This window comes from Nannospalax galili, unplaced genomic scaffold (assembly GCF_000622305.1).
Source record: "Nannospalax galili isolate Female #2095 unplaced genomic scaffold, S.galili_v1.0 scaffold60, whole genome shotgun sequence".
Lineage (NCBI taxonomy): Eukaryota > Metazoa > Chordata > Mammalia > Rodentia > Spalacidae > Nannospalax > Nannospalax galili.
The window spans coordinates 1,460,286-1,470,097 of record NW_008346989.1 but is presented as its reverse complement, the minus strand read 5'-3'; the positions used below and the strand labels follow the sequence as shown (position 1 = coordinate 1,470,097).

Genomic DNA, 9,812 nt, shown 5'->3' with positions numbered 1-9,812 from the left:
GGGGGGGGGGGGGAGGAGGGTTGCACATTTTACAGCTCACTGACCATTTGGCGATCCATTGAGAGGAGGGTTTGGAAAAGTGGATCCTTTGTGACAGCTCTCGCCAGATTGGGGGGCTGCTCATTTGCATCTCATTAGCCATGCAAGAGGCCGGCGGGATATAAGGGCTGCAAGCGCCGGCCGCGGCCAGATCCTCCGGCGCGCTCCCGCGGGTATCAGGTCGGATCCAGGCAGGTCACCGGAGAGCACCCGCGCCGCACCAAGCCTTCCACGCTCCTGCCTCGGGTCCTGTGTGGATGTTCTCGGATGGCATTGGCTGAATTCTGGGGGAAGACGCTAAGCTTTGCGGTGGCGCCGGAGACCCAGGTTCAGAACCCTCTGGGAGCGGCAGCCGCCGCCGAGTGACACCCGGCAGGGAACCAGGGCGCGCACCGCAGCCCTTGCCACCACTGCTGTCCGTCCCCTCCGCGCCCCTCGGGGCCCCGGATTATCGCCTCTCCGGTGGGATTTCCAGACCGCCACACTCTAATCGGCCTCCGGAGGAAGCCACTGCAAGCTCTCTTGGGAATTAAGCTGAATATCTGGACTCTCTTCTCTCTCTGTCTTCTCTTCTTTCTCCTCTTTCTCTCTGCGAAGAAGCTTAAGACAAAACCAGGAAGCAGGCGACCCTCACCTACTCTTGGACTGGAAACCAGAGGAGGAAACCGAAAGTTGCCCTTTCTCAGTGCCTCGCAGAGCTCTGTCCTCCCACCCCCAATCCCCCATCGAGGGACGCACCTCCTAAAGCAACTGGCTCTTATTATCCCACCTGGAATAGAGAGAGACGCCTTTCCGCTCCTGCTCCAGGGTCACATTGACTTTCCTGGCATTCCTGATCTTTGAAGAAGAGAGAAAAGGAGAGACTGACGGAGAGCCGGGGCGTCCAGCGGTACCATGGGTCGTCGGAGTGCGCTAGCCCTCGCCGTCGTCTCGGCCCTGCTGTGCCAGGTAGGGGGCCGGGCGGGGCTGCAGCGCGGTGGAGGGCGGGGAACCGGACGAGCGGATCAGCTGTCCATCTCCAAGTGACTCCGGCAGCTACGACCCTGAGCGCTGCTCGGCTCCGGACGGGCGCTGCGGTGCGCTCGGCCTACGCGTCCTAGCAAGGGCCCGCGCGCCCTGGGCCCCTCCGCCGCGGGTGCGTCCTCATGGTCCTTCCCTGCGCAGGTCTGGAGCTCCGGCGTGTTTGAGCTGAAGCTGCAGGAGTTCGTCAACAAGAAGGGGCTGCTGGGGAACCGCAACTGCTGCCACGGGGGCTCAGGCCCGCCGTGCGCCTGCAGGACCTTCTTCCGCGTATGCCTCAAGCACTACCAGGCCAGCGTGTCTCCGGAGCCTCCCTGCACCTATGGCAGCGCGGTCACACCAGTGCTGGGCGTCGATTCCTTCAGCTTGCCGGATGGCTCGGGCATCGACTCTGCGTTCAGCAACCCCATCCGTTTCCCTTTCGGCTTCACCTGGCCAGTGAGTGGGCACCTGCGCACACGCAGCTGGGCCCAGAGGGCCGGGGGGTTGGGGGCAGACGGAGGAAAGCACCAGGAGCTGGTAGGGGTTGGGTATCCCTCAAAGGCATGCCTGCTGCCCAGACTTCTTACCTGGTACTGACCGGCAGTCTCTGGAGGTTGAGTTTTTGGGACATGAGGGGAGGCCGAGCACCAGGAGCCTTTTGCCAGCCGGGAGCATTTTTCACACCGCTTGGTGAGACCCCTAAGGTGGTGAGAGCTCTTGGTTCCTTGCTCCTAGGCTGCTGATTGTGACTAGGTCTTCAGCGACTTCCCCTCCACCCAATGACAGCTGCCTTTTCCTCTTCCACAACCCCACAGTTAGCTCCAGCACTCTCTCCCTTTTAAAAGCACAGTATCTTGTACTAACAGATTGGAGGAAAAACAAACAAACAAACAAACAAACAAACAAAACCCACCAGGAAACCACTCTTTAAAAGGTCTTCTATTTCGGTAAGGAAAGTGATAGGACTTGTCCATCCCCGGCACCAACACAGAGGTCTGAGCCACCAGACCTATTTGTCCTACTGTCTTTTCTTCTCATCCTCTCCCTCTCCCTCTCCCTCTCCCTCTCCCTCTCCCTCTCCCTTCCCCTCCACCTCCTCCTCTTCCTCCTCATTTCTGATTTATCAGGCATTCTCTCTTTCTCCCAGGGCACCTTCTCTCTGATCATTGAAGCCCTCCACACAGATTCTCCGGATGATCTCGCAACAGGTAAGACTCCAAACACCCAAACTATGCAGACTCCTCATTTATACACATTTGATTTTACCCACCCACCCAAATCCTCTGATGTTTCCATTCTACACCTACCCTGGAGCTCAGAGAAGAAGGGTCCTTGGTCACCTTTCCATGATGACAGCATCCTGCCATTCCCTCAGTTCCTAGCCTCTGGGTGTTGATCAGGACCAACCTGAGCATCTTCTCTCCCAGAAAACCCAGAAAGGCTCATCAGCCGCCTCACCACACAGAGGCATCTGACTGTGGGTGAGGAGTGGTCTCAGGATCTGCACAGTAGTGGCCGCACAGACCTCCGATACTCTTATCGCTTTGTGTGTGATGAACACTACTATGGAGAAGGTTGCTCTGTGTTCTGCCGACCCCGGGATGATGCTTTTGGCCACTTCACCTGTGGGGAGAGAGGCGAGAAGGTGTGCGATCCTGGCTGGAAAGGGCAGTACTGCACTGAACGTGAGTCCTCTGGAGGCTGACTCCTAACCGTCTATCTATGGGGAGGGGCACAGGACTCAGTAGTAAGGAGTGGCAGAGGTGTTCTAATGGGGGGAAACTGAGGCCCAGAGAGCAGAAGTGCCTTGCTAAGCTCTTATAGACAGTGGCAGTTAGGTTCAACTGGGGTGGTTTAAAAAGGGAGATTGTGTATCCACTGTAGGAAGCTGCCTTTCTTTACAGGGAGGAGTTCAGAGACAGGGCCAGGGGTCAGGAAGTAAGGCTGAGCTCTCCCCAGAGCCTTTAGAAAGGGAAGGGAGGAAGGAAGGGAGGGACAGAGAGGGGATGTGGAGGGCTCATTTTCCACCAAAGTTCTTGCTGTGACAATGTCTCATTGAGAAGCCCTCCCTTTCCTCCCCAGAGTTAGGGTGTCTGACCTGCCCACAGAGTAAGCCATTTCTAAAGATTCCCTGTGATGTACTCTGTGTATACTGTCCTAAGGGGAAATCTTTACTCCTCTGGACTGTGAACAGCCAGTTGAGGCAGGCTGCAAGACTTCATGGGTCAGGGGCACAGGGGCTGTGCCCTGTCTTGTCTGAATGTCACAGCATGCTGCCTGAAAAGAAATGCAGCTACTGATGTCCTGTAAAGCCTCTTCAGACCAGAGGACCAGGGCCACAGGGAGGACTCCTGCTCAATTTTGGCTCATATGAAGCTCAGTGGATCTCTCTCCAGTTTTCTGAGGCCTCATCTGTCCGATCTGTAGGAATGGCATTTCCTTCCAGTCAGGGCTTGGTGAACTTTCATTTTTCTGCCCTGGAACAGTTGAACTTTGGATTCTGTGCCTGAGAGAGGATATGGAGTAGTTTCTTAGCTTTGGTTTGTGTTAGGGATAAGGGAGTCTGCACTTCAGTTAGAGCTGGATGTGACTGTTGCCTCTCTTCCCATCTCCTTAAACGACTCTGCAGTGCCTTTGAAGCCGCGCCTTGGCCAGAGCTGGCTGTTTTCTTAAGAACTGGAGGAGCTGCTCATTAATGAGTTTCATAACTAGGGAAGTGAGCCAGCTCAAAGCCTCAGTCTGTGGCCACCCCCCACCCCTTCAGTGGCCTCTGGCCTCGGGCATACCCTTCACTGTAGTTTTCCTTTCTCTTAGCAAATGGTTCTAGGGTAGCCAGAAATCTAAACTTTTTTCTTCTTATTCAAGCACTGGGGTCTCTCCCTGCCCCTGCTCCACGCGTGCCATAGATTAGATCTCTCTAAGGATAGGCAGTGGAGACACTGCTTGCTCCCATTGGTAGAAGGGAATGTGCACGCTTATGTGCGCGGGCTAAGGCTGGGGTGTGTGGGGGGGTGGCATTGTTGTGCTGGGGCAGCTGCGGGAGGGAAGAGACAATGGAGCAGCTGTCCTGCCCTGCACGCTGCACACCAGCTGTCCACTCTTATCTGCACACACACTTTCTGGGATATTAAGAGGTGGAGCTTTGTGCATAGAATTGGGAAGTGGGGGAGGAGGAGGGGGAAGACTTCTGACCCTTTTTTAGAAGAAAAGGGGACGGGTGGGGGTGGGGGCTTCCGAAAGCCCTTTTGTCCTCAAAGCACTGTGTTAAGAAGAATGCTCATCCTAGGCCTGAGTGAAGTCCAAAACCACCAGCCATGGTGAGCCAGGGCTCTGCAGTCTAGGATCTACTTAGCCAGGAACCATAGAGTTGGACACTGCTAGTTTTGCCCTAGTCCCACTTGGTGGTACTGGAGAAGGCCTGGCAGGGCTCAACCTGTGATTTTATTACCTTGCAGCAATCTGTCTGCCAGGGTGTGATGACCAACATGGATTTTGTGACAAGCCAGGGGAATGCAAGTAAGTTTTCAAAGTTAAGTTTTGGCATTCTTTCCCCCCTTTGAGACAAGGGTCTTTCTATCAGCCCAGGCTGACCTTGAGCACATGATCTTTCTGCCTTAGTTTCCCAAACACCACCATGCCTGGCTCGCTTTTTCTTCTTTTCACCTGTAATATGTAAAACACCCCCAGGGAGTCAGTCGAGTGCGGACTGTTACTCTAGCAAAGGTCTGGAAATGTATAAGCATATATTTGCCTTTAACTTAAGCTTCTCATAGTTATGAAACTATAGAGGGCACAGTTAAAAAGTTGGTATGGAAAATGAGATTTCATATCCATTGTCCTCAGATCTTGCACATGTTAGAGGCACCCAGGGTGGACCCTGTGTCTTTCACCAAACCCTTTAAGGGGGATAGCTCAGGTGTTTTAAAGGTCCAAGGTGGTCCAATGTCCTGACTAATTTGAGGACCAGTGGCTTATTGGGGATGCTGGAAATGTTTTCTACTGTGTGAAAATGCCATTATGAATCTAGAAATAGCCATGTGATTGTATTATACATTTTCCAAGGTGCAGAGTCGGCTGGCAGGGCCGCTACTGTGATGAGTGCATCCGATACCCAGGCTGTCTCCATGGTACCTGCCAGCAGCCCTGGCAGTGTAACTGCCAGGAAGGCTGGGGGGGACTTTTCTGCAACCAGGGTAAGCCCCTTCTCCCTAGGATTGTCAGGTCCCCTCAAAGCACCCCTTTGCCCACTGGAAAAATAGATTCTTCCTGTATTTGACATTGGGCTTCCTGTCCTTTTTCCTGTCTCCACCCCTGGCAGACCTGAACTACTGCACACACCATAAACCCTGTAGGAATGGAGCCACCTGCACCAACACAGGCCAGGGGAGCTATACATGCTCCTGCCGACCTGGGTATACAGGCGCCAACTGTGAGCTGGAGGTTGATGAGTGTGCCCCAAGCCCCTGCAGAAATGGAGGGAGCTGCACGGTGAGTAGGATTTACTGCACTGTCCTATCTGAAGACAGGAGCCCTGTTTTTAAATAAAGCATATAGCTTTCTTGGAACAGCTTTAGAAAGCCTCTCATGGCCTCCTTGTACAGGACCTCGAGGACAGCTATTCTTGCACCTGTCCTCCTGGATTCTATGGCAAGGTCTGCGAGCTGAGTGCCATGACTTGTGCAGATGGTCCCTGCTTCAACGGGGGGCGGTGTTCAGACAACCCTGATGGAGGCTACACCTGTCATTGCCCTTTGGGCTTCTCCGGCTTCAACTGTGAGAAGAAGATGGATCTCTGCAGCTCTTCCCCCTGTTCTAATGGTGAGGGCTGATGAGGGACAACGGGATCTTGGGAGATTGGTCCTAGAAGCATGTATATTCTTATCAGAGGAGCACATTGCTTTGTGAGCTATCTTGGGTTTGTGGATCCCTTAGTCTACTCCATGAGATTTCAGAAAGGAGGATGACCGAGAGGAGGGTTAATCTCACATTCATAATGTAGGAAATGCCCTGGTCATCAGGACATAACTTGCTCAGGGTCAGCACTGTTCAGGAACCTGACACTATCCATGGCTCTGCAGGTCCTGCTTAGATGGAACCATAGTCATAGTACTTTTGGAAGAAGTCCAGCTCTAGATAGCTGTTTGAGGAGGCATGTCACTGTGTGAGGAGGCATGCTTTGTGTACCAGGAGCCTCTTGCTAATGAGAGGTCAGGGCACTTAAAATAGACTCAGGAGGGAAGCTGGGCCCAGTGGTTGCCCTTCCTTCTTTCCTTCTTTCCTTCCTTCCCTTCCCTTCCCTTCCCTTCCCTTCCCTTCCCTTCCCTTCCCTTCCCTTCCCTTCCCTCCCTCCCTCCCTCTCTCCCTTCTCTCCTTTCTTCCTTTCTCCTCCTTCTTTCTCTTCCTCCCTTCCTCCCTCTGTCATTCCCTCTCTTTTTTCCTTTCTTGTTTTCAGTCCTGCTTTCCTCACTAACAGGGTGCTATTGGTGAACGTGGAATCCTCTTACAGCCATAGTTTCTCCACCTGTAATATGGATCTAGAAGTGTTCTTCCCTTTTCTGGTGGTTTTGTGAGATGAATGCAGTGATCAGGCAGAATGTTTTGCAGTCTGTCAAAACAGTGACCTAGACGCATTAGCTCTTATTGCTGGACATGGTGGAACAGGCCTGTAATCCCAGATGTTCCAGAGGCTGGGGCAGGAGAATCAAGTTCAAGGCCAGCCTCACCCTGTATCAAAATAAAAAAAACATTTAAAAAGAGGACCGAGTATGTAGCTCATTGGCAGAGAGCTTGCCTAACGTGTAAAGCTCTGGATTCAATCTTCAGTATTGAAAAAAAGGGACATTAGATCTTATTATCTCAGCAATATGGGTCTCAACCTGGGCTTTGTCTTTGGAATCCTAGGCTATGTGGTACAAAACTAGACTGTCTTTGTACCTGTAATCTGTGTAAATGGCAGACTCATAGTGTTGCATCAGCATGCCTGTTTCATGATATGTACACATGCATGACTTCTCCTGCCCTGTGTTCCAGGTGCCAAGTGTGTGGACCTCGTCAATGCCTACCTGTGCCGCTGCCAGGTTGGCTTCTCTGGGAGGCACTGTGAGGACAATGTGGATGACTGCGCCTCCTCCCCATGTGCAAATGGGGGCACCTGCCGGGACAGTGTGAATGACTTCTCCTGCACCTGCCCACCTGGTTACACAGGCAGGAATTGCAGTGCCCCTGTCAGCAGGTGTGAGCATGCACCCTGCCATAATGGGGCCACCTGCCACCAGAGGGGCCAGCGCTATGTGTGCGAATGTGCCCAGGGCTATGGCGGTCCCAACTGCCAGTTCCTGCTCCCTGAGCCACCACAGGGCCCCATGGTAGTGGACCTTAGCGAGAAGCATGTGGAGGGCCAGGGTGGGCCCTTCCCCTGGGTGGCTGTGTGTGCTGGGGTGGTGCTTGTCCTCATGCTGCTGCTGGGCTGTGCTGCTGTGGTGGTCTGCATCCGGCTGAGGCTACAGAAGCGCCAGCTCCCAGCTGACCCCTGCCGGGGAGAGACGGAGACCATGAACAACCTGGCCAATTGCCAGCGTGAGAAAGATGTTTCCATTAGCATCATTGGGGCTACACAGATCAAGAACACCAACAAGAAGGCGGACTTTCATGGGGACCATGGTTCTGACAAGAGTAGCTTTAAGGCCCGATACCCCACTGTGGACTATAACCTCGTGCGAGACCTCAAGGGAGATGAAACCACCATCAGGGATGCACACAGCAAGCATGACACCAAGTGCCAGCCACAGGGCTCTACAGGAGAAGAGAAGGGCACCTCAACACTCAGGGGGTGCGTGCTGTGGGGTGGGTGGGGAGGGCAGGAAAGCCATTCTATGTTCTGGACATGTCCTCGTTCAATCACATTATTATGTGTTTATTGTGGTTCTCTCCAATTTTCCTTTCAGTGGGGAAGACCCTGACAGAAAAAGGCCTGAGTCTGTCTATTCCACTTCAAAGGACACCAAGTACCAGTCGGTGTATGTTCTATCTGAGGAGAAGGACGAGTGTGTCATAGCAACTGAGGTCAGTGTGCAGTGTACTTGTCAGATGTGGATGATGCGGAGAGGGTCCATCTCTGTCTGCAGCTAACTTCCTGTCCTGTCTCCTGGGCCCCTCTAGGTGTAAGATGGAAGTGATGTGGCAAAATTCCCATTTCTCTTAAATAAAATTCCAAGGATATAGCCCCAACGAATGCTGCTGAAAGAGGAAAGGGAGACCCCAGGAACTGCTGCTGAGAAACAGGTTCAGGCAGAGCTGGTTCTCCTCTCAGAGTTAGCAGAGGTGCCCAACTCTGCCAGCCTGTGGGCTTTGGGTGCCGCTGCACTGCCTGCTGGATGTTCCCATTGCACTATGGACAGTTGCTTTTAAGAGTATATATTTAAATGGATGAGTGACTTGATATGTATAGGAAGCACGCACTGCCGACATTTCTCTCTTGGATTACTATGAGCCAGTCTTTCCTTGAACTAGAAACACAAACTGCCTTTACTGTCCTTTTTGATACTGAAATGTGTTTTTTTCTAGATGGAAAAAAAAGTGTGTTATTTTTTGGATTTGTAAAAATATTTTTCATTATATCTGTAAAGCTTGAGTATTTTGTGATGTTCATTTTTTATAATTTAAATTTTGGTAAATATGTACAAAGGCACTTCGGGTTTATGTGACTATATTTTTTGTATATAAATGTATTTATGGAATATTGTGCAAATGTTATTTGAGTTTTTTTTTTTTACTGTTTTGTTAATGAAGAAACTCCTTTTTAAAATATTTTTCCAAAATAAATATAATGAACTACAATCTGCAGGTGTGGTTTCTAAGGTGCTGAGGTGTACTCACACACCCCTTTCACAAGACCATGAAAAGTGGGATGGTGTGGGTATCTTTGTAGTCTTTGCCTGATTTCAGTGGAGCATTGAAAGCATTTTCTCTGCTTCCTCTGAGTTCCTGATTGGCTATCAAAAGTTGTCTCCATGAGAGTGGCTCTCATCCTCAGTGCTGATCACTTCTTTGGCCTTTTATTTTTTTAAAAGACTGAAAAAAAGATTCATTGGGGTCAAATATCTGTGGGGTACTTTTGTATTTCCATGGCCAAAGCTTTCTGTCTTTGGTCAATATTTATTTGTTTGCAAGTTCATTTCTAGTTAATTCAAAAAGCTCTCTGCTTGATAATTTAAGCAAAGTCATGGTGGGACAGAAAATAGCATCAAATGTGCTCTTTACTGAGCACTTTATTGTATGCTAGGCCTTCATTAACTATGTTCCATGTGATGCCTCATCAGTCCCAGTGGTACTCATGAGGCCAGCATTGTTATTCCTACCTTACAGGTGAGGAAGCTGGAGCTTGTGTGTGAAGCTCCTGGCTCTGGATTCATAAGTAACTGCATCGACATTAAGATCAAGGCATTGTAACTTTTCCCTAGTATATTTGTTGGTCATCGCTTGTCAGAAATGTAGCTTCTTACCACCAATATTATCTGGGAATTTAAGACCCGTCTTTGTGAGTTGCTGGTTCAAGGGATCTGTGCAGATTGTCAGCTCTCAGATGGTAAGTCTACGTTGGGAAAATGGGGGCTTATTCCTGGGTACAGAGGTAGTAGGAGAGAGCCTCTTTGGTATCGTTAACTAAAGGAGCAGATAGAGCAGACCACATATTATTCTATGCACCGAGCCCACCAATGGGTTTGATGATGGGACCAAACACTGCTGAGAAAGCCCACTTCCATAGCTACTTC

At 51.1% G+C, this 9,812-nt stretch overlaps 1 protein-coding gene across 1 annotated transcript; it reads left to right on the top strand.

Moving 5' to 3' along the window:
- The first annotated feature begins 50 nt into the window (after positions 1-50).
- Positions 51-8,877, top strand: Dll1 (delta like canonical Notch ligand 1). The gene is made up of 11 exons (XM_008843401.2): positions 51-987; positions 1,204-1,497; positions 2,189-2,249; positions 2,469-2,726; positions 4,497-4,557; positions 5,104-5,234; positions 5,360-5,529; positions 5,643-5,859; positions 7,072-7,870; positions 7,986-8,103; positions 8,200-8,877. Exons 1-11 carry the CDS (start codon positions 934-936, stop codon positions 8,203-8,205), a joined length of 2,169 nt encoding a protein of 722 aa, XP_008841623.1. The 5' UTR covers positions 51-933; the 3' UTR covers positions 8,206-8,877.
- The last annotated feature ends 935 nt before the right edge of the window (positions 8,878-9,812 follow it).

Bases quoted from the DNA above. Each gene is read 5' to 3' on its own strand.
- Dll1 (XM_008843401.2), top strand. From the start codon at position 934: ATGGGTCGTCGGAGTGCGCTAGCCCTCGCCGTCGTCTCGGCCCTGCTG. The intron at 2,250-2,468 runs GTAAGACTCCAA...CTTCTCTCCCAG, and splicing joins TCCGGATGATCTCGCAACAG to AAAACCCAGAAAGGCTCATC. The intron at 5,860-7,071 runs GTGAGGGCTGAT...CCTGTGTTCCAG, and splicing joins CTCTTCCCCCTGTTCTAATG to GTGCCAAGTGTGTGGACCTC.